We start from the raw sequence: 25,202 nt of genomic DNA, 5'->3' as shown, positions 1-25,202 counted from the left end.
CTTATCGACTCTCTTACATTGCTCAGAACTATATAGGATCAACTGCGGATGGAGGTTGTGGAATTTCTTGATGTGGAGGGCTGCGATGAAGAGATTCCCGAGATGGGGATCGGCCTGTTGATCGTTCGGACTAGTTCTTGGTTATCTTGATCGCTTTCTTGATTGCGCGGTGAGGAATGAAGGATTTTCGATAAAGGCTTTTTGTGCGTTTCCCATAGACGGCACCAATCTGATGGATGGTTGGGCCGAGCTATATGGATGCTTGTTCAAGCTAATTAGTAGTATGAGTGTTAGAAGTTGGGGGTCCCTTACCTCGAGCATGGAGTACCTTTTTATAGCCGAAGATCCATGTCCTGGTCGAATTGGGTTTCTGGGATTGTCAGGATGAGATTAGCCACCGGGGTATTCGAGGTAGAGTCCCATTCCCTAGTGGAGTCATCTTCTTTATTCCTATTTATCTGTAGTTGTGCTCATCCATGTGACATGTAGTTGACGTGGCTGAAAGGAGAAGATGGGGGGCCACCATAATAGCGTAGCTCGGCCGAGCTAAGCCAACGTGGCCAGGCGATAACTGGGCGACCACGTGTCTCGCAAGGCCAACTCAGCCATGACCCGAACAGAAGGTATTTAGACTTTTAGAGTTGCCCGACGGTGCTGGTGGCTAGGATGCAATTTCACGGGAATTTTTGGGTATCCGACCTGTCTTGACCTTAATAGGACCCGTTTATCAAAACCTTATAGGGTTTTGGATTTTAGATTAAAACCTATAGGATTTGGGATGGGTTTGGGTTTTAACTTTAGGGTATCCAATTCTCGATACCCAAGATACATAAATATGAACCTATTATATTATATATCACACACAAATTTATAAATTTTATATTATTCTATTATTAATATTTTATTTGTATAAATTTCTTGGAATTAAAATCATCATTTAATGTAAATTTGGAGTTGATAGATTGCTTATTTCATTTAGTTATAAAATGTTAATTTTAATTATTATTTCTTTTAATTTTTAGTTAGAATTATTAATCATATATATATATATATATTGATTGTTTTGATGGATACAAAAGATAATAAAATCTATTTTATTTTATTAAATAACACAAAAGGTGAGATGACTTAGTGGCTTAAAGTAGTATTAAGAGATTTGGCGCTATTATTAATTGTTTTAGGTTTAAGTTACACTATAAGCATAAAGGAACATTTTTTTAGTAGAAAATGTTTGGTCAAGGGGTTTAATGGATGAGATGGATCGGGATGGGTTTAACGGGTTTAGAAAATTGAGAGGAAAAGTTAGATGAATTTAAAATTAAGGATAGCATAGACGGGTTTGGGAATGGGGTAGGGCAATTTGCATGGGTTACCCTACCCATTGCCATTCCTACTGCATTGCATTGGTGGTGTTGGTAGTATAAGCAAGCATGAGTATGTGAACCAATTCATGGAACAAAATCCTGTAGACGCTTTAGATGAGCAGCGGTGGCTATTGTTGGAGTTTATAGGTAGCAGTGGGTAGGATAGTAATGTGATGTTAGGTGTTGGAATTTCTCGAATGCATTTGTTCCTGGGTGTTGATTTGGAAAGGTTAGGAGAGGGGATGAGGACATTGCACCGTTCTAGGAATTAGTAGTTTTGCCACCATAAAATAATTACTTTGAAGGGTAGTTTTGTCATTTTTAAAATATTTAAGTCACAAAATGATGTCACATGATATTTATAATTGACAACTAGTTAATGGTAGGTACTAAATTGATACATTTTGAAAATTTAGGTACTGGATTAACATATTTTGAAATTTGAGGACCAAAATGACACAAGACCCAAAGTACATAATACTAATATAAAATTTTCCCTTAATTTAATTATGACTAAAAAAATTAGCTATAGATTAATTTAATTATAACTATAGCCTAATTTTATATATTTATTAATATTTAAGTATTTTCAATATTTAAGTGATATTTACAAAATATTGTAACATTTAATCATTAATAAAGTAAAATAAATAAAATAAAATACAAACAAATAATATGAAAAAATAACTATTTCATTAAGTAACTAACAATAATTTGTTATTTTTGTTAAAACATTAATATAATTAATACAAATTACTAAATTAGTAAATCATTTTTATACAAAATTATTAAAATAAAAATTTAATTATTTTAAATAACATTACATTTTTTTTGATTATTTCACTTTCCCTTCATAAATTCCGTACATCACACGGATACCCGCCAGTTAAATTTCGTTATCGTCGCTCTCTTTTCTCTCTTGCACGGGTTTGTTATAATTGGGATGCAGGATGCTGCTAAGAATGCAGTTCATGTTCGTGCTTTAACTTTTGTGTTGGGGTTATCAAGCTGTAAATTCTTCTCCTAGTTCCAGAAATTAAACTCTTGACTCCACCTATATTGTGAAGTTAACACCAAGAACTCGGTTTGTTTCCCGACTTTATGTTTGATTTTGCTTCTTATTTATTTGGTTGTTTTGCATGAGTGAGCTACAGCTTTTTTTGTACTATCTTTTGGATTTTCAGTTAACATAATTTGATCCGGTGAACAAAGAAACTGCTTTGATTGTCCATACTTAATCCGATTTTTGGAATTTAGGGTTTTCAATGATATTATTTTACATTCTTTCGTTTCAATTTGTCATACGTTTGAACCAATATTGGAGTTGTTGTAATTAGGATGTAGGACAATGCTGAGAATGCAGTTCATGCTTTAAACTTTTTTGTTGGGGGTTATCAGGCTGTAAATTCTTGTCCCAGATTAAGAAATTAAGCTCTTCACTGTACCTATATTGAAGTTAACTCCCAGAATTCGGTTTATTTCCTGTCTTTTTGTTTGATTTTGCTTCTTACTTATTTCGTTTGGTTGTTTTGCACGAGTGAGCTATAGCTTTTTTGTAATATCTTTTCGATTTTCGGTTAACATAATTTGATTCTTTGAACAAAGAAACTGTTTTGATCGTCCATACCCAATCCCATGTTTGGAATTCAGCGTTTTAATCACTTGCTTGGATGACAGGTTTTGGTAGATTTGTTTTTGAAGAAGGATGGGAGAAAGGAAAGTACTTAACAAGTATTACCCTCCGGATTTTGATCCTTCCAAGTTGCCCAGGAGGAGGCAACCCAAGAATCAGCAGATAAAAGTACGTATGATGCTTCCAATGAGTATTCGGTGCAATACTTGTGGAAACTATATCTACAAAGGTACCAAGTTCAATTCGCGGAAAGAAGATGTAATTGGGGAGGTAAGCTTCCTCTTCCGATTTTTTTTTTTTTTTTTTGCATTTATATTTTCCTCTAGTTGCATATTGTTCATTTTATGTGCAATATTAATGTCTGTTTGGTTGTCACAATAAAGTACAAGGAACATAGACAAGATTACCTCCAACAAATGCACAGAAACTAAAAGTAGATCTTATGCCATCTAATGGTCCAGCTGAATGTGTTTGTAAAGATCTCTATTTTCATCTTATCATATCATGTTTATAGTATAGAATACCTTTCCCAAGGCAACCTTTCAAGTAGGCAAGGATCCTATAAGCTACTACAAAAGTGAATAATTTGAGAGGCAGGCGTTGGCGAACGACACTCACTGTGTATGTGATGTTTGGCTGAGTCATATATTGATAGCATTAGTGCTATGATTTAGGTTAATAGGATTATCTATTGGTTTTGCTCCTAACTTCCCTATATCCCTAAGAAGATAAAGCACATACTCATGCCGAGAAACCTAAATGCCATGTTGTCATTGGGCTACCTTGATCTCTAAAAAATGCCTCAACTCTCCAAGATCATTGATCTTAAACTCTATTCCCAAAAAATTCTTTAGATCATCCATCTCTTGCTCATCATTACCTGTAAGAAAAATATCATCCACAGACTATTGGAATTGTAATCAACCCTCACTCTACACAATCAATGTATGATCAAACTAGAATTGAGAATACCCCACCTTCAGTAATGCATTCCTAAAATGATTAAACTAATCATGGGGAGATTGTTTAGCCCATATAAATACTTGTTGAGCTTACACAATATACTCCCCAGTGAGTCACTATAAAACTAGGTGGTATCTCCATTTACACTTTTCTTGAAAGTCAAGATTTAGGAATGCTTTCTTTACATCAAGCTAATAAAGCGGCTAGGAGTAATGAGAAACAAGTGATAACAGCACTTAGATTGAAGTCATCTTTTCCACAAGGTTGAAAAGATGTAAAAAAGTGTGAAAAGACAGTTGTGTCCCTCACATTACAATTACAAGAAATAAAAACAATATTGCTGTACAGGTATGATATAGTAAACTATAATCTATATGAGAACAGTGTTCCCAAGCAAACATAAGTTAAGATCAGCCTTCAGTCTTATGATCTTTACACTCCCTCTCAAACTGGTGCTAGGAAGTGAGCACCAGTTTGTCAACTAGAAAGGCATGTCCGGCATGTGTCATTGCTTTAGTAAAATGATTGGCTAGCTGAAGTCCTGAAGAAATAGGGGGAAGAGTGATGTTGGTCAGTAAGGAACTAATCTCTAATATAGTGGAAATTAGCTTCTATGTGCTTGGTGCACTCATGGAACACTAGATTTGTGGCAATCTTTATTGCCCTCATATTATTTGCAAATAAGGGAACTAGGGTTGAATGGTCTACTCTCAATTCCATAAGTAAAGCTTTGAGCCAAATGATTTCATTGCAAGTAGATGACATGGCTTGACACTCAGCCTCTGTGGAAGACTTGGAGATAATTTGCTCTTTCTTGCACTTCTAGGAGACTAAGGAGTTAACAAAGAAGATACACCAACCAATAGTAGATCGCGAGTACTGGTTGGATGATGATATGCCCCATATCAGGAGTATTATATCGATACTTTAAACCTTGGCTGGGTGGATGGTGATGAAGGAAAGAAGAGGCCATGAGAAAGTGTGCCATGAATATACCGAGTGATCTGAAATACAGTAGATAAATGAGGCTGTTGAGGTTAGGAGACAAATTGACTAACAACTTGCATAGCATATGAGATATCAAGTTGGGTCATAGTCATTAGTCAGATATATTAAACTTCCCACAAGTTGTCTATATAAAGTAGCATCAGGAAATAAAGCACCATCATCCTTGGACAACTTCAAGTTAAGCTCTAGGGGAGTATCCGCCTCCTTGGAATCAGTTAAATTAGCAAGTTTAACAAGGCCAAAGGCATATGTCTGTTGATTAACGAAGTAGCCATTAGAATGATGTAGACCTCCGTTCCTAAAAAATAAGTCAGCTGTCCAAGGTCTTTTTGTCCTAAATGTGTGACTAATCAACTTTTTCAAAGAGTGTATACCGTCATGATCATCCCCTATGATAATAATGTCATCAACATATAAGAGGGGCACCGTAATACCTTGCATTTTGAGAATGAAATGTGAGTAATTTGAAGATCTCTGAGAGAATCCTATTTCAAGAATGACACTACAAAATCTTTTAAACCATGCCTGTGGAGCTTGCTTAAAGCCATATAATGACTTCTTAATTTGGCAAACCAACTGAGGGTTAATAGAGTAGTTAGGAGTGGCTTCATATAAACAGTCTACTAAAGATGCCGATGAAGAAAGGCATTCGTAACATCCTTCCGATGTGTCACCCAGTCTTTTGTAGTAGAAATAGTTACAAGCAATTTGACAGTAGTCATTTTTGCATTAAGAGTAAAAGTCTCGTCATAATTGATTCCATTCTCCTGTTTATAACCAATTAACCCTATGCAGCCAAATGAGCCTTGTATCTGTCTAGAGTGCAATCAGATTTAAGCTTGAAATAATACACCCAACGGCTACCAATAACTAAGGCATCTAGAAATAGAAGGAACAAGTTCCCAGGCATTATTTTCAAGAAGTGACTGGATTTCCTTGTACATAGCATCTTTCCAATGCAAAATCACTTATTGGTAAGCCTTTGGAATCTTTGTAGAAGAAAAGACAACAGAGGATGAGCTATGGTTGGAATTAAAACCATAGAGGGTAAGTGGTTTGGACAGTCTAGTAAAATGATGCAAAGGAGGAACAAAAGATGGAATAGGCTCATCAGAAAGTAAGGGAGTGCTTACAATGTTTGGAGAAGGTGGATGGACAGCTTTTGGTGGTGAGGAGAGCAAGGGCATAGTAACTTGAACAATTGGCATTGTAGTGTCGATCACTACACTGTTGATCACTCTTTGTTTAGTAGAAATGCTTCTTCTAAGAAGATTGTTTTAGTTGTGTATTTTGATGATATTATTGTTACGGGGAGTGATGTACAAGGAATTAATGAGTTGAAACAGTTCTTGCAAAAATCATTCCACACTAAGGACTTAGGGCCCTTGTGGTATTTTCTTGGACCCTTCAAAGGAAGAGAGCAAATTTTGGATCCCCTCACCCTCAGGCTCTTTCTCTTGTGCATCTCTGTTCAAAACTTTAACTCAGCAACCTTCTCTTCCTGGTTTGTCTTTCCCTGTTAAAGAGGTCTGGTGCAAACCCATTCCTCCTCAGGTTGGGAAACTTTCCTGGAAAGAGTCATTACAAGTGATCTGCTTCAAAGAAAGAGACCCAAGGCTTGTTTATCCCCGCATAGGTGTATTCTTTGCAAGGCGGATGGGGAATCTGGTTACCACCTTTTGATATCTTGCCACTATGCTAAAACTATATGGGAGTGGGTTTTTTCACTTTTTGGGTGTATCTGGAACCCCCCAATGAATGTACAAAGTTTGTTTTCCCCTCCCTTCTTCAACTGGCCAATGAAAAGAGGTAGGATCATATGGAGGTGTCTGAGGACTATGGTGTGCTGGACCTTATTGGAAGAAAGAAACTCAAGAATTTTTTCAAATCAGGAGAGAAACATTGAGAACCTAATAGAGTTGATTCATATTAGGGTTGCACATTGGCTGAAATCTTTGGAATTATTTCATAGACTTCACCATGGATGTGTTGAGAAGTTGGAAAGAGATAGCAAGTTCTGCCCAGATTAAAAGGAGCAAGGTTTGGCTGGATGCGATGGCTGTTCAGCAGGCTGTGGAACCAATGATGAGGTTCCACGCCAGTAATAAAATACATGGAGCTCACACCTTTTACAGTGGGGCCCATGAATTTATTACTGGTGTGGAACCTCATCATTGGTTCCACAGCCAGCCGAACAGCCAACACGTTCAGCTAATCCGAATTCAATTAAAAGGGATACAAGTCCCTCTTGGATACCTCCCCCCTTGGGCTTCCTAAAACCGAATTTTGATGGCAGCAACCTTGGGAGCCCAGGTTTGTCAGGTATCGGGGGAGTATTCATGAATGAGGAGGGGATTATTTCAGCTATTAACTCTGGCTCTATTGGAGAGGATGACTCTCTAAGGGCTGAGATCTTTGCAGCGTTGGAGGGAGTTCAAAGAGCTAGGGAGCTGAACATTAGGAGGCTGATAATTGAAGGAGACTTGGAGGTGGTGGTAAGATGGCTAAAGGAAGACAAGACTGCTATGTGGAATTACAACAATGAAAGGAAAAAATTTAAATGGCTGGCAAAAGACATTGAGATAAAATTCAGTTGGGTGAAGAGATCTGCTACTCATTTGCGGATGGGATAGCAAAGCAAGGGGTGATTAGAGATTCTTTGTTTTGGGCTCATTGCAGGGGAGTTAAGATAGCTTACCTCCCTTTGTTTGTGTATATGCTTCTTCTTTACTCTTAATGAAATTCATTGTTATTTATCAAAAAAAAAAGCAAGGTTGAAGTGGGGAATCTCCCTCTCTCACAGAGGAAGCATGTACTCTATTTGTTGGAGGAAATGGGATTATTCGGAACAAAACCAGTAGATATCACAATGATCCAAATATTAAGATGCTGATAGTGAGGGGGAGTTTATGGATGATCCTGGGAGATATAGAAGACTAGTGGGAAAACTTATTTATCTCACTATTACAAGGCTAGACATTTCCTTTATTAAGTCAGTTTATGTAGAACGTAAGGATGATTCATTGGGAAGGTATTTTAGGGTTCTATGCTACTTGAAAGGTGCTCCAGGTCAAGGGTTGTTGTATAAGCAAGGAGGAGAACTATCCTTGGAAGGATACACAAATGCAAATTGGGCAGAATTGGTCTCTAATAGGAAGTCCGTAACTAGTTATTGAACTTTCTTGGAAGGAAATTTGGTCACTTGGAAGAGTAAGAAGCAAAGTATGGTTGCCAGGAGTAGTGCTAAGGCTAACTGGTGTATCCTGTGTAAATTGAATGGTGAGACTGTTTTCCACCTTCTTATATCTTGCCCTTTTGTCAGTTTTATTTGGAATTGGTTTACTTCCCTTTTTGGGTGCAGGTGGTCCTCTCCTGACAGGGTCGAAGGCTTATTCAACCCTAATGGTATCAGTGGTATGACTAGGAGGGGAAGATTTCTTTGGAAATGCACTAGAGCAGCAATACTTTGGACCATCTGGGAGGAAAGAATGATAGGATATTTGAAAGTAAAGAAAAATGCAAGGAAGCTTTAGTTGAAACAATAACATTGAGGGTGGCTCATTGGGTAAAAAGTTTGAAGCTGTTTTCAGCTTTCAAGGTTGAAGATTTTTTCAGGGTTTGGGGACTTATTGCTGCTTCATCATCTATGAGACGACAGCTTGTTGAGAATTGGTCCCCTCCAATAGAGGGTTGGAAGAAGCTAAATTTTGATGGGAGTTGTGTGGGTAACCCAGGCCCTTCAGGCATTGCGGGGGCCATTAGAGATGAAAATGGTTCCATAATTGCCCTTTACTCCGGTTCAGTGGAGGTAGGTGATGTGACAAGGGCAGAGTTTCTAGCTGCAGTATATGGGGTTGAGAAGGCCAAAGAGTTGGGGATCAATAGACTGATCATCTAGGGTGATTCAAAAACTGTGATAAAATGGTTGCAGAAAGGTGAAGGGGTGACATGGCAGTCGAAGAATGAATTCAGAAGATTTAAATGGATGTCAAGGAACTTGTCAATTCAGGTGAGATGGGTAAGGAGATCTGCCAACAGCCTGGCAGATAGCTTAGCAAAGCAAGGGGTTCACAGAACAGATATGTTTTGGGCATACTTGTAATCTGTACTGGGTCAGCTTACTATGCTGATTTCTTTTGTATCTTATTATTGTACCCTAAAGTATTTTAATCAATAAAAGTTTCAAGTTAGTGATAAAAAAAAAAGTAGTGCTAAGGCTGAGCATTAGAGCCACGACACATACTACTTGTGAATTGGTGTGGTTAAAGCAGTTGTTATAGGAAATTGTTGTGAGAATTTCAACTCCTATTAAGCCGTTTTGTGACAATCAGGCAGCAATCCATATTTCTTCCAATCCACTATTTTATGAAAGAACCAAGTACAAAGAAAATTGCAAGTGGAGAAATTGTTACAACTTGTGTGAAATCAAAAGATCAGTTAGCCAACCTCTTCACCAAAGGCTTAAACTGTAGTTGGATGAAACACATTTGTAGCAAGTTGGGGCTTTATGATATATATGCTCCAACTTGAGGGGGAGTGTTAAACTATAGTTTATTATGTTGGTAGGATCACATTGGTCTTTTTCCTTTCTTTTATTATGTCCTTTATTTCGTTTGTTATTTGAGTAGGGGTGCAATTGTAATTTTATCTTTCATTATAATAATAATAATAATAATAAAAGATGGGCAGCAGTTGAAATCAATTAGTTTGATCTCTCTGCTCTTCAGCCCTATTTTTCTTTTCTTCTCTTCTACTTCTTGACTGAATAAATCTGGTTAGAATTTTTACTTTATTTTCTCGTTGATTAAGAGTGTTTCAGATCTGATCACAACTTTTCAGATCGTCTCATAACTTGAGCTCATTCTTGGGAATTGAATCAAGTCTTTTTGATTGGTAAAGTTGAATAAGTTCTTAATAGTCCCAAAAGGTGATTGTGCATTTCTTACGAAGTCTGGCCACTATTAGAAAGACAAACTACTGGATTCACATTATATTGTCTGATTAAGGAAAATATTAATTGGTTGCCTTATTTCTCTCTCTGAATCTTTGTTCACTGACCTAGTTTGATTTATGTTCAATCGTTTCCAGACATACTTAGGAATCCAAATGTTCAGGTTCTACTTCAAATGCACCAAGTGTTCAGCTGAACTGACAATAAAGACTGATCCACAAAATTCAGACTATGTTGTCGAATCAGGTGCAACTCGTAATTTTGAGCCTTGGCGTGCAGAGGATGAGGTGAACAACTAGCTTGCAATATATAATCTTTTCTCATATTTGTGCATATATTCTTCATTGGCTTCTTGAAGTTTAAAACTTGTTTCAGGATTTCATTTTAAATTGTATTTCTTTCATCAGGAAGAAGAAAAAGAGAAGAGGAAAAGGGATGCAGAAGAGATGGGGGATTCAATGAAATCTTTGGAGAACAGAACACTGGATTCAAAAAGAGAAATGGACATACTTGCTGCACTGGATGAAATGAAATCAATGAAGGTAGCTGGCTGGTTAGACAGTTTTCACTAATCCATTTTGCTTTAGATACTGAAATAAAGCTGTACTCCATTGATTTTTCAGTCAAGACATGCAACTGTAAGTGTGGATGCAATGCTCGAGGCCTTGCAACGTACAGCTCAAGAAAAGGTATGCTGCTTTTGTTTTTTTTTTCCTTTATTTATTTTTGATTGGTAACAGTTTGGAATTGATTGTGGATAGAGAATAGTATTTGCAAGTGATTGAAGTTCTGGCTACTAGGCTGGCTGCTACCTAACCCCATATCTGTTGTAACAAAGATAAATGTTTTTTTTTGGATGAATAACAAAGATAGAAAAATTGTAAACTCCTTAAAACAATTGTTCCCTCTTAACCCATTGGCTAGCCAGGAAATCAGCTACTCTATTTTCTGCTCTATTAACCAAAGGGGTGGTGATATGAGCCAAGCCGAGCCAAATATTGGACTATTTGAACTTGGCTTGACAGAAAATATAAGGCTCGAGTTTGATCTCGAGCTTGATTCGAGCTACAAATGCTAGCTCAAATTTGGCTCGATTCAAAATCTTTTTTTTTTTTTTTTTTTTTTGAGCTTGACTTGGCCCGAGCTCGACAATGAACCAAGCCTACTTGAGCTCGAATTTGAGCTTGAACTCGATAACCTATTCAACTCAAAATTACCTACTCTCATCAAACTAAGAAGAATGAATTAAAATCGAGGGATCAATTAAAATCCAAACATAAAACTAAAAGTCATTAATTTGTCTAAGGTAGAAGAATACTCTAGATTGGAAAAACTTGTATAACCATTTTCTGCAACCAACTCTCAGTCTCTAGCTGGTTAACCATTTGCAGATATTAGTGAAAAAACATGCTTCAAGCCTTCAGAACTATTATTAATCTACCATCTTGGAGGAGAGCAGTTGTTTACTTCCCAGAAATGAGTTTGTTTTCTTGGCAGGCCTTGGATGTTCAGACATTATATATATATTTGATCAGCAACAGAAAATTTATTAATTAAGTGAAAAGTTACAGCTAGGTAGCCTTGGCTATCCCCTTACATATTTAACACAGAAACATTCAACAACAGAAAACTTTATCTTTTTTACAATTCAGCCATTATCTTAGAGAGGCTAGACATCTGGAATCTACAATGAACACTTCATTTGGATGGATTAGCATAGCGACATACCCCCCAGCAGACGGTCTAGCCAGATGATGTCTGGGGAGAGTGGAGCTGTTTTGAGAATCATCCCCTTAGGATGATAGCTATTTTATTTTAATATCTCTGAAATTTCTTGGCCTTCTTCTTTTGTCTATGTTTGGTTTGATGGCATATAAGAGAGGAAAAGAAAGTTGAGGGAATGTAATAAACAAATTTATGAAATTCCTTAAGAACTTCCTCAACCTTCTGTTTTGCTCTTATTTTCTGTCAAACCAAAAAGGCAAAAACAGCCTTGAGGCTTGCATTCTGGTTTCTCCTTACTTGGATAAACTAGATGCTTGTGTCTTCTTACAGCTTTGATGACATATTGTTACATTTCATTGATCTGGTTATTGATAAAAATTATGGCTTTCCAACTATTAATTATGTTGTTGAAGTTCTGATTTTTGTTGAAGTATCTATTTGCCTGACAGGAGAAGAAGCTGGAAGAAGAGGATGAGGCACTTATAAAGTCAATTTTTTTCCAAGTTAGTATACAACATCCCTATAAATTCTAGTTTAATCTCATTTTACAGCTCGTAGGAGCTTTTATTTATTTACTTTCAATGACCAGGAATCCTATAGTTTCCAATTTAAATTTTGATGCAGGGATCAAGAAATTTTGTTCGAAGAATTGATGATGAGGATGAAGATGTGGATGATGACAACAATTTAAATCTACTTTCAACTGATACTGGTGAACAAAATGATTCCAAAGTATGATTTCCCCTGATGATATTGTATTCCTTTTCTTTTAGTGGAGATTGGTACAAACTACAAATATGGCACATGTTCATGAAAATTTATGACAAATCAATGCTTTTTCTTCTTGTACTTTCATGGTAGGATCTCTTTAAATATGTATTATAAATCGTATCTTTTTTCCAAACAGAAATTAAATTAGTTCGAATAAAATCTCTTGAAGTTGGAAAATCAATTTTTGTTGGTTTGTCAACTGGATCATGATGGCAACTTGTATTGATTCTTTGGTTCATTGCACTGTCACACCCCTAATTGTATATGGTAGTGCTCTAACTCTCAACTATTGCACTGAGACAAGAGATGAGTATTTATCCAAGGTTCAAAGTATCGATACACCCGGATACGGGGCAAGGGGTGTATCGGTACTTTGAACCTTGCGCCCATCCTTTTTTTTCAAAAATAGGTCAGGGGGTAGGTCTTAGGCCTGTCTACCCCCTGAAATAGGTCAAATCGCCAAAGCCTTTTGATTTAGTGCATCAGTGGGGTCACCAATACGTGACAAAATTTTGAACCTTGTTTATATCAGTATTGCAATACAAGTTGAAATTAATATGAGGTTTGAAAAGAAGAAGAGCAGGTATATTGGGAAAATGGCAAGAATTTGAGTAGAGAAAAGACGAGCACTCAACATGTTTTATGGAGTGAAAATAGGAAAGTACAAGAGTATTTCAAGGTAGTTCTCTGGCCTTGTGTGCGGTAGCACTAGAGGAGTATCCCAGGATGGTTCAAGTGCCATATTCTTTGCATTCTTTGTCCCTGGATTGGCTCATTCAAACACTCTTCTCTATCATTCATGGTGCATATCATCCAACTCCATGGTGTTGGAGAGAGTACTTGTGACATTTGATTCTCACATTATGACCACTCAATACATGAAGGTTTAATGAGAGGAGGCTTGTTCCTTGGTTTCCAGATGGAAGATCTTGTTCAAATAGACTGGAAGTCAGGTTGTAATATTGCTGACCTGTTCTGAGAGTTGAAAACATCTTATCCTGTAATGGTTTGCTTCTTTTTGCAATAGATTTCAATTTAGGGATTGAATTGAAGGTGAACTTGTGTGTGGATTTATGCATATACACATGCAGATATCAAAGACCTCATGGATGTGCTTTGTTTGTACTTGACTCACCATAATTACATTATGCTATTAAAAACAGCAAGAAAATGTTTGTGAAATTTTATGGAAAAATTACTCTTCATCTATAACTAATTAAATCTCCTTAGATCATATTAGAAGTTATCTATTATAATATCATATTCTCTATTTACTTTGCCACCATTCAGCTTTTCTGAGTGTTTCTTGCTTCATGATGTTCTTTAAATATTTGTATTTGTAATATTTCACTCCATGGTCATTGAACTATGTGTTTACCAACTTGATAACTCATGAATATGTCTGGTGCAGAGAAGGAAAGTTTCAGAAGAACCATTGGACAAACCAACGGATTCATTGACAAAAGGCAGTACTTTTGACAGCTCAAATGGTAAAGGTAGGTTTTGTAATTTTTCTTTTTTGAATGGTTATCTTTTGGGTATCAATATCAGGTTTAAGACCATGTAATCTCTTAGAATGTAGTTTGTAAATCACAGCTCCTTGCTTAATATGCTGCAATTCTTGTCATATTTCAGTTTTTTGTAGTTTTAGATAATTGTCTAGAAACTTGGGTTGGATGTTTAATTCCCCTACCTGAAAATCAATTATATTCCCAGAGTCCATTTACAACATGTTGAATCAATTTAATATGTTCTCATTTTTGAAGTGCACCTCTACTCGGAAAATGACCAAGTTCCATATATCTTTCATTCACTAACAAATTTGTTTTGTCTATTTCGATTCATTGCAGAATCAATTGGTGGTGCTGGTGCTCGTAAGGAAGGTAACTTTATCTTTACCTCTTCCTCGGTCAGAGTTTCTGTCGTTAAAAAGCCTCTTTCCACTTCAAATGCAAGTCAAGTAAAACAAGAAGAAAATAAGCAAGAGGAACCAAAAACCATTGCTTCCGGTGGAAATCAAATAAAACAAGAGAGCAAGCATGTAGAAGAACCCAAAACTGGTGATACAAGCACTGGACTGCAAGCCTTATGCCAAAATTATGACTCTGATGATAGTTATTAGTGTTTTTTTTTTTTCTTTTTTGTGTGTGTTTATTTTATAAGGAAAGCAACTTCATTATGTTTGATAAAACATTACAAACTGATTAGATGGCCCTTTGTAGTCATTATGTATTTGGGCTTTACATGCCAAAAGGAAAGAGCTGGACCATTTGGTTAATTTGTAATGGATATCATCAAAATGATGTACAATATTTCAAAAACAATTCCAATGGAGCTGTTCAATCCATGAGTGAGCTGCTTGATATTCAAAAAAGAAGCTGATCTAAAACCTGCTATTAGTGATCGAATTTCAGCTTCATAGCTACATCATAGCTATTTCAGTATTTTGAGCCCAGCATCTTGAACCACCTGCTTTGAGAACTTCATTTGATGGCTGTTGGAGGAAAGCGCATCCTGCATGACCTGTGTTTCAATCATGGATTTCATGAGCCATTTTCATTTAACAAATCTGCAACTCTTAGGTGTTGAGTTCAGCTAGGTGATGTGGGGCGGGATGGAGGCAATCCACTTGGTAATGATGGTATCCATTGATCTTGGAAAACTGAAATACTGCAAACATCTTTGATTAGCCAAAACAAATTTTGCTGGAGCTCTTTTAGGATACCACGAGCTTGTTTCCACCAAATAGAGCTTGAGGATTTAACTTTAGATTGGAGCAGAGTTGTACTACTTAATGCGTTAGGCCCAAATGCAATCTGAATTGGCCAACAATCTCCATATTTGCTTACCGAACTGAGCCTTGCTCATAGCTAATTTCTGCCTGAAACCCGTGCCATTGCCACCTTGGTCCTTGGTTTTTGGGGAGGCATAGCTTGTCCCAAGTTATAGTGTGTTTGCCACCAAAAATCTCTTTCTAACTTTTCAAGAGTGCTCATGGTCTTTTTGGAGATGAGTGTAGTACTCATTGCATAGGTAGGAGTGGTTTGTGCCATTGATTTCCTATTTTCATTAGAGTAGTACGACCAAGTTGAGATAGGAGTTTAGAGCTCGAGGCATTAAACTTAGATTTAACTTGCTCCATTATGAAGCTTTGTGAATGATGAATGTGAGGATCATCAACTATTACACCAAGATACTTAGAACCAGCTAAAGGATGTTTGACATTGAGAAGCTTAAAAATGAATTTCTAATTATGCCGTGGTACATTTTTACTGAACTTCATGTAGTTGATTTGTTAATTTGAGAGAGCTTCAAAGGTGAAAAACAAATCTTTGAGAGTTTTCATTTGTTTGATGTCAGCTTTGTGAAAAAGGATACAATCATGTGCAAAAAGGAGGAGTAATTCGGGGATTTGCACTACCAATTTCGATGTCTTTTCAAGCTTTTCTGCTGAGACGAGTGAGGGACTGGTGGCTATGCCTATAATAAAGAGATGGTGTGATAATGGGAGTCCTCTATGAAGAAAGAAATTAAATTTGGCTTCTCTACCAATTTTAATGGAAAAAGTACTTAGGGTCCGTTTGGTTTACAGTCGGAATTAGAATCCTTCAGATTCGGAATGGTTTATTCCCAATCTGTTTGGTTCAGATAAGAATGAGAATGGGAATTAGAATCAGCAGGAATGAGATTTTATTCCCAAGAGAGGGGCAGGGAATGGTCATTTCCTCAAATGGGGAATGTCATTCCAGCAGGAATGAGAATGAAATTTCGATTCTACCCAACCAAACAGTTGGAATCGGAATAGCCCATTTCAATTCCGATTCCAGACCCCTATTCCTGCAAACCAAACGGAGCCTTATATTTCTTTAGCTAAAAAGTATTTTATCTGCAATTTGGCAGTTTTTAAGAAAGCCGGATTGCTTGAGAGAAGTCACTTCTTGTAAAATAAGTTGCATTCTAAGAACTAACCTTTTAGTAATCATCTTGAAAGACACATTACAGAGGCATATTGGTTTGAAGTGTGAGGGATATTTAGGAGAGTTGTTTATGGGAATAAAGATTTAAGTTAGCTTGACGAGTCCTTGTGGAAGGGAAGATATCTTGGAAAAATAATAATATTATTAATAAAATATTCCTAAATTAATAATAAATATTAAGATATTAATTATTAAATAGATATAAAATAATAATAACAAAGTACTAATAAAATAATAATAAAACAATACTAATAAACTATTAACAAAAAATAAATCATTAATAAACCTGTAATAAAATATTCATAATTATATATTTGTAAAATATTAATAAACTAATAATAAAGTACCAACATATTGATAATTAAATACTAATAAAACAATAATAAAGTACTAATAATATAATAAATTAATTAATTAATTAATAAATCAATACAAAATTGAAGATTTTAGATTGATTCAGATTTTGATTCCAAACGAACCAAACAACAATGAGTAGAATCCAATTTCGATTTCCAAATAGGCATTAGGAATAGATGACTCCGTTTTTTATTCTAATTCCAATTTCGATCCTAACCATGAACCAAACGGATCATAAAAGCTGACATGGTGTATTTTTAGATTTTGTCCTTACATGATAAGGAAGAACCGTGGTGTCATAGATTCATAGATTGTGTAGTTTCATATGATGCCATGTGTACTGGAAGACCATAACGCTCAAGGAGCCAAAAAAAAAAAAGGGAAATTTTCACTTTAGTACCCTGAACTTTGGGGATAATGTCAAGTTAGTACCTGAACTTTTAAACGTATCATTGTAGTACCTAAACTTATAAAAAGTGTCAAATTGGTCCATGCCGCTAACCGATCGTCAGTTATCTATTAAAAATGTCAAAACTACCCTTCAAATGAAGACACCTGCCGTTAAGGTCATTAGCCTTGCAGCACTGAACAAGGTCTCTCTCTCTCTTTCTAATCCCAAACTTCAGTTGGAGAGGCAGCTACCTAAAATTTTATTAATAAAACCATTCAAAATAAGAGAATACAGGGGAGGACGTAGCCCGCCTTGCCCCTAAACCCAGGATACAGTTCACATCCTAACACTCAAACCCAGACCCCTAAGCCGATTCTAATTTTCGGAAAATACAATGTCTTCAAAAATAAAAAGAACGAGTAACACGAGGCATATAAGAGATATGATCATATGCAAAAGATCTTTCCTCCAAAATTACAATTTTAGTCAATGAGCCAGCTACAGAGTTCCCTTCTCTAAGAGTATGCTGCAGTTGAACATCATTGAATTGAACAATCCTATCTTGAATGCCATCAATTCATTTTGAATAATGTCCACCATAACTTTAGGCTCATTTTGGAAGGAGTACAAATACAAATTTGTAGAGTGTAAAATCTTATATTTTGTATGTATTTGCACTCTACAAATTTGCATTTATACTCCTTCCAAACTGAGCCTTAAGTCACTCTCTATTATCATCCAATTGGGCCCAAGTGCTTTAGCATAAGAGAGAATCTAAACTGACTCAACATTCATCAATGATATTTGAGCCGAAATTGTAAAAGGAGGTAAAAGCAAAGATAAAGGCTCCTTGCTCATCTCTAAAAATTCCACCACCCCCACATTTAATTTGCCTGGATTACCTGAGCACACACCATGAACATTAATTTTAATCTTTCCAACTGGTGGGTGTTCCCATTTGACAATTCTAATTTTGGGACAAGGTCCACTGAGTTCAAATAATCTTCCCATAACATCTTACAACACATCCCCGCCATATACTGAGAACATCTCCAGATGATGATATCATCATTTCTGGTACTTTTATCGGGAAATGTTCTCAATACATGACAGGAATGTGCTGTGGGTTGCTGGACAGTTTGGAATTAGGAAATTCAGCTCATGAACCCAATGATATATTTTTTGAATAACGGGGCAAGGAAACCACTATCAAATTTAACTAGGAGTATCAGCTTTTTGCTATGTAAAATCAAAACAAGATTCGATCTCTAATCCATTGGTAAGGAAACAATGGAATATCTAAAATTTGATAGAAGTGAGACCAAACCTTGGTAGCAAGAGTGCCAAAGGACGACAGATGATCTGTGGTTTGAACTTTCGTCTCCTGGTAGCATTTACAGCCTGAGGCCATCACAATTCATAGGTTTTGAATGGCCGCGTCAGTGGAAATATTACCCCCAAGAATTTTCCAATAATGAAAGCCTATTTTGGTTGGGATCCAGCGGTTCCAAACAAATTTGCTCCACGAGACCTGAGTGGTCGGAAGTCTAATATCTTTTAGGGCAGAACCCAAAATGGCATTTAAATTCAATTTTTTCAATCTTAAACAGATTCCACGCCAACTCAAATTCCCCTTATCTTTTTAATTTCAAAGTTACTAATTAACTTGTGAAGACTAAAATGATCCTGATGGGGCCCACTGTTTAGATCTTTCCCGTTCTCCCTCCTCTTTCGTTGTCTCTCCCACTCTCAATTCTCTTCCTGCAACTTTCTTCCTCCCAAACTCAGAACTCCTCTTTCACTTTCACTCTCACGTTCTCCCTCTGCTGTATCTTCTTCCATTTCTATCGTTTCTCTCACCTGCTTTGACGATACGGGAAGAGGTAGAGATGTTCATTACCCTTTTAGGTGGACGTCCAACACTTCTCTTCGCCGGACTCTTCTGTTCTGTAGCATGTTTTCCGCCAGACCCTGTTGGGTAGCCTGATCTTTCCATCCATCACTCTTTCCATTGCTTTTCTTTTGTACAACTCCTTTGTTATTGTTTGAACCATTTACACTGAACTCTTCAACTCCTTTGGTTCATCAGCTGACCTATCCGGTTTTCTAGTGTTTCTTCTCACCATCTCTTTAGTGGCGAGCTCTCTTAATGCAATGGCAGCAACAGATTCTGGGGAGTTATTGGCGAAGAAGACATTGGCGTTATTGAACAGAAGTAGCAGATCGCGGAAGAACTTGCTGCTACAACTGTTGTACCGCCCTTCTTCCAATTGAGTCTGCACCAGTTCGAGGTCTACGTGTTGCCGCACTAAGCTCGTGTATTTGGCCGCCCTTCTTCGCAGTTGATTACAAACTGGCTTCCAAGCATTTTAAGCAAAATTCTAGGGTTTCTGAGTTGGCATGAAAATCTGTCCTAAGATTGAAAAAGTTAAATTTAAATGCCATTTTAGGTTCTACATGGGCTGGCCTGGATTTCAGAATTATGAAATGGGCTTATCCATACTTTTACCTATCTTGTATAGTCGTACGACACCTTAACGTACCATGTGAATTTGGGTTGTTCATTATTGTGTTGGTTTAATATTGATTTTTGAGAAAGTAGATGATAAATAATATCTTATTTTAAAGGGTAATTTTGACATTTTCAAAAGTTTTAAGTCTCATATGTCATCATATGATAGGAATAACCGACAAACTACTAAGGGCAGAGACTAAATTGACACGTTTTGGAAGTTTAGGTACTGGATTGACACGTTTTGAAGTTTGGAGATCAAAGTGAGATAGACCCAAGGTACAAAGTATTTATCTATAATTTTCCCTTTTGCAATCTATTTACTTATGGGTTGTTTATCAAAAAAAATGTTATATATATTTTTTTCTTAAAAATCAGGACAACTGTTTATTTTTACCATATTACAGCTAGTATCACATAATCAAATAACCCAAACAATCAGTATTTCAGTAGTGTATCAAATAGTAAAAAATTGTCTTAATATTGTGGGTGTTCCTCTAATGGATGGCTCTTACCAGGGTATCAACGGGTTGGGTCTATTTGATGGCCCCGAATCAATCGAATTGATTATAATGGTTCTGGTTTTATGATTTTGTCCCAATTAATAATTGGATCGGTTCTGGTTCATGTCTCTCTCAAATCAATTCAATCTTGGAATCAATTACTTTATTAAATATATATAATATTTTCTTAATTTCCTTATAATTTTTTATCATAATTTATGTTTGAAATGGTAAATTTAGTAGATAATAATTAAGATACTGAGATAAAAATGTTTAATTTATTAACACATAAATAATTTAGTATTTTTCTATTATTTTTATTAAGGCTATATTAATTATCAAAATTTAAATTTTAAGTTATTATTTAAATAAACAAAATATAGTCTATCCTTATTAATTAATCAATTTAGGATTGGTTCTACGGTTCTACCTAGACCCAACCCATTGAAAACCCTAGCTCTCACACAACTCGAGAAAAATGTTTTGTTAATAATGGCTTAACCAAACAAAATTTCAAGTTCCATTGGGAGAACACATATTTAGAGTTGTGCTAGTGTTAATTTTCTAATAAATAGTAATGGAATCAAACACCATCTTAATCAACAAATGGAAATTGAAAATAACAGTTTTAACCCTAATGCCCATTCAAATGAATTTAATTAAAATAAAAATAAAAATGAAAATGTTGTTCTTGGCTTCATCGCCCTAGTAGGAAAAACCACTTTGTTCAATCAATTTGTTCTCTATTCAAAGAAAGAAGATACACTATTGCTTTTATAGATGAAGAACTTGAATGTCATTGTTATATTCTCCATTTTGTTTAAACCAAAAATTCTTCCTTTCTAAGGACTTGATATGAAGTGTTAAGGGTACCTTCGGAATAAATAACCATATGCTTTTGCCCTTAAATATTTTCCCTTTTTAGGCTATGTTTGTTTGAGGTGTAAAAACAAATTTACATTTTATGAACCGGTTTGATGAGAGTGTAAAATGGTAATCGGCTATTGGCCCTATTTACACTCATCATGTTTGGAGGATCAAGTAATTTAAGCATTTCACTGCCTACCCCTCTCTTTTCTTTCTATCTTTTTTCGATAATTCGAACAACAAAAGCAATTGGTTGGTGGTTGTAATGACGAAGATTAGAGAAAACAAGTACCGAAGCTCTCGAAGCCCAGAGAGAGAACCAACCATGTCCAAGAAATCTGGTTCTTCAGTTGCACTAGATGCTGAGAAGAGGGAAGAGATTGAGAGAGTGTTCAGACGATTCAACGTGAATGGTGACAAAAAGATATCCTCCAAGGAGCTCGGCGACGTCCTACGAGCCCTCGGCATCGAGGTGTCAACGGATGAGGTTAAACGCGTGATGGAGGAGGTGGACACTGACGACAATGGATTCATCGACCTAAAAGAATCCAACTTCCTTAGCACTCTTAGGCTCTGAACCAAGGTGGTTAACAATCCAGGTTCTCTTTCAACCACGTCACAGTTAATAAGCGCCAATTCCTCAAGTCCGGCGTTCATGGCTGTCCCAAGAGTCTTGAGTCCTTCACCTATGACAAGGTAGAAACTTTGGAGCCGAAGGCTAACAAGACCATGAAAGTTCTTCGCAACAGCGGAGAGGTGGTCATTATCGAGGCCGAGAGGCAAACACAGGTCAAGCTTCTATAGGGTGGAGCTGCATCGCCTTATAAACTAATTCATTCTGACATCTGTGAACTCAATGGTGTATTAACTAGAGGAGGTAAGAGATACTTCATAACATTTATAGATGACTTTTCTAGGTACACCTATGTCTACTTATGAAAACTAAGGATGAAGCCTTTGACATGTTTAAACTGTATAAGACTGAAGTTGAAAATCAACTAGAAAAGAAAATTAAAATCCTTAGAAGTGATAGAGGTGTTGAATACTTTAAAAATGAGTTTAATTCTTTATGTGAAGAATTTGGAATAATACATCAGTGTTCTGCTCCCTATACCCCTCAACAGGATGCCCTGGCCGAAAGGAAAAATAGAACATTTACAGAAATGACAAACTGCATGTTGTTAAAAGCTAATGCACCTTTAAACCTGTGGGAGAAGCACTCCAAATAGCCTGTCATTTACATAACATAATTGTTTCTAGAGTTAATAACAAATGCCCATATGAATTATGGACAAGAAGAAAGCCTAATTTAGCATACCTAAAAGTGTGGGGGTGCTTAGCATATTATAGAGTTCTAGATCCTAAAAGAACCAAGTTAGGACTCAGAGCTAAGAGAAATATGTTTTTTAGATATGCATAACATAGCAAGGCCTATAGGCTTCTAAACTTAGAGTCCAACATAATAGTTGAAACTAGAGATGTTGAATTCTTTGAAAATAATTTGTGTTCTGAATCTACAGAAAATGAATCCACGAAAAATGACAGAGAACCTGAAAGAGAAACTCAGATCTTAATACCTATTGATAATAATGAGATTGAAAGAAGAAATGACACAACTGTAACACCTGCAATAGGACCTAGAAGAAGTCAAAGACAAATAATAGAGAAACACTTAGGTTCATATTTTATCTCTACTCAGTCAATTGTATTTTTGGTTGAGGCAGATAGAGAGAATATTTTAAATAAGATACCTATTGTCCTAAATATTGAAAATGATCCAAAAACCTACAGTGAGGCCATGATCTCTAGAGATGCTGCCTTTTGGAAGGAAGCTATAAATGATGAAATGGATTCAATAATGTCAAAAAACACATGGGTACTAGTAGACCTACCTCTAGGATCAAAACCAATAAAATGTAAATGGGTGTTTAGAAGAAAATACAACACTGATGGAACTGTATAAACTTTTAAGGCTAGATTGGTAGCCAAAGGATTTAGTCAAAAGGAAGGGATTGATTACTTTGACACCTATGCACTAGTGGCTATAACAACTTCTATTAGAACACTCATAGCATTAGCATCCATTTATCACTTATTTGTTCACCAAATGAATGTTAAAACTGCTTTCTTAAATGGTGATTTAAATGAAGAGGTTTATATGGAACAACCAGAAGGATTTGTTCTTCCTGAAAATGAGAAAAAAGTTTGTAAACTGGTTAAATCACTATATGGATTAAAACAAGCACCTAAACAGTGGCATGAGAAATTTGATTATTGCATTATAGCTTTTGGTTTTAAACATAATAGTGCTGATAGATGCATCTATTCAAAATTCATTGAAAATTATGGAATAATTGTATGCTTTTATGCTGATGATATGTTTATTGTGGTTACAAATATGGTTGGCATAAATGAAACTAAAAACTACTTATCATCTGTCTTCAAGATGAAAGATTTAGGAGAAGTAGATACCATCTTGGGAATAAAAGTTAAAAAGCATAGTAAGGGCTATGCATTAAGCCAATCACATTATATTGAGAAAGTATTTGAGAAATTTAAGCATTTAGGGTTTAAAGAATATAGCATGCCATATGATTCTAGTATAAAGCCAGTAGAAAATACTGGTAGAGCAATTGCACAACTTGAATATACTAGTGTAGTAGGAAACTTGATGTATGCTATGCTTTGTACCAGACCTAATATTGCATTTGCAGTAAGTAAACTCAATCGGTTTACAAGTAATCACGATGCAGAGCACAAGAATGCAATTAGGAGAGTTCTTGGGTATCTCAAGAGAACCTTGGAACTTGGTTTGTTTTACTGTGATTATCCAGCTGTACTAGAAGGGTATAATGATGCAAGTTGGATTACTGGTAATGGAGATAACAAGTCCACCTCTGGATGGATTTTCATCATTGGTAGGGGTGCGATCTCTTGGGCATCCAAGAGACAAACTTGTATATCTCACTTGACCATGAAATTAGAATTCATAGCCTTAGCGGCTGCTGGAAAAGAGGCTGAATGGATTAGGAATTTATTATTAGATATAAAACTTTAGAACTAGTCCTATGCCTCCAATTTCTATTTACTATGATAGTGAGACAACTCTGTCAAGAGCCTATAGTGGTACCTACAATGGTAAGTCCAAACATATAAGTCTGAGACATGAATTTGTTAGGCAACTGATTCAAGATGGAGTCATCACTATAACCTATGTGAGGTCAAGTAAAAACTTGGCTAATCCTCTTACCAAGGGCTTGGCCAAAGAATTGGTAAGAATGACAACCAAAGAGATGAGATTAAAACCCTTTACTTAGTCACCTGTAATGGTAACTCAACCTGAACTGAAAAACCATCAGTATTGGGTTTAATGGGTAACAATAAGTTACAACAATGTGACTGTTACACTGACATTGAGAAATTTCTCATCACAACATAAACAATATTGCCCGTTATGATCAGAGGTTGAGTTAAACTTTTAATAAAGTTCTAAAATGTGTCAAATAACGGAACACATAGTGGAACTTCACCTATGTGAACATAGAAGTAGTGCCGCTTCTCATGAGAGTTTGGGTTTGCTCTAGGTATTGTTCATGAAACTAGGAAAGAAGCACATTGCCATAACAGTGCTGAGCAAAACTTGAAACTCTTGCAGAGACTGAACATTTTTCTGTGTATAGGTGTTTTCGGTTTGTCTTGAGAGTAATTGGTTTAAGGTCTTACCACCAATAACTTTGACAAGGCTCTGAGATATATATACTAATAAAAGGTTTAAGTTGATAAACACATTTTGTATGCATAACTGTGTCATAGTAGTTTGAATTGAGAGAGAACTATGTAATTGATCAATCAATGTGGGGGATTGCTAGATTTTAATCTCACAAGAGATTAAATCCAATGGGTTTGATTGGTCAATTACATGAGAAAATGCACATGCACACTTGATTGAAAAATTAGCTTTTCTCTTACAAAACCTAGTTTTGAACTTGTCCCACATTGGAAAATTATAAGATTTGCTTTTAGTATTTTAATAGGAGCTGATTTACACTCCTTAGAAATAGTAGATGAGAGTATGGGGGTTTGATACCGCGCAACACATGCGCACGCGTGTGTGCGGCGCAATTAGGCGTTTTAGAGGCGCACTTTGCTCGTACTTCGCGCGCACCCGCGTGGCTCGCAA

General features: G+C 36.2%; 1 protein-coding gene across 1 annotated transcript; it reads left to right on the top strand.

The window, feature by feature from the left end:
* Positions 1–2,279: 2,279 nt before the first annotated feature.
* On the top strand, positions 2,280–14,762 carry LOC104610046 (uncharacterized). Its single transcript, XM_010276506.3, has 9 exons — positions 2,280–2,448; positions 3,042–3,267; positions 10,057–10,206; positions 10,327–10,461; positions 10,543–10,608; positions 12,094–12,147; positions 12,269–12,376; positions 13,827–13,911; positions 14,266–14,762. Exons 2-9 carry the CDS (start codon positions 3,070–3,072, stop codon positions 14,535–14,537), a joined length of 1,068 nt encoding a protein of 355 aa, XP_010274808.1. The 5' UTR covers positions 2,280–2,448; positions 3,042–3,069; the 3' UTR covers positions 14,538–14,762.
* Positions 14,763–25,202: the final 10,440 nt, after the last annotated feature.

This window comes from Nelumbo nucifera, chromosome 4, assembly GCF_055504915.1.
Source record: "Nelumbo nucifera cultivar China Antique chromosome 4, China Antique-T2T, whole genome shotgun sequence".
NCBI lineage: Eukaryota > Viridiplantae > Streptophyta > Magnoliopsida > Proteales > Nelumbonaceae > Nelumbo > Nelumbo nucifera.
Note: the sequence above shows the minus strand (reverse complement) of the source record. Positions and strands in the feature narration are given on the sequence as shown.

What these genes read in the sequence shown, in the direction of transcription:
- LOC104610046 (XM_010276506.3), top strand. Translation starts at nt 3,070, where the DNA reads ATGGGAGAAAGGAAAGTACTTAACAAGTATTACCCTCCGGATTTTGAT. An exon ending in AACGTACAGCTCAAGAAAAG is followed by an intron (nt 10,609 to 12,093) that starts GTATGCTGCTTT and finishes TTTGCCTGACAG; the next exon opens with GAGAAGAAGCTGGAAGAAGA. An exon ending in TAAAGTCAATTTTTTTCCAA is followed by an intron (nt 12,148 to 12,268) that starts GTTAGTATACAA and finishes ATTTTGATGCAG; the next exon opens with GGATCAAGAAATTTTGTTCG.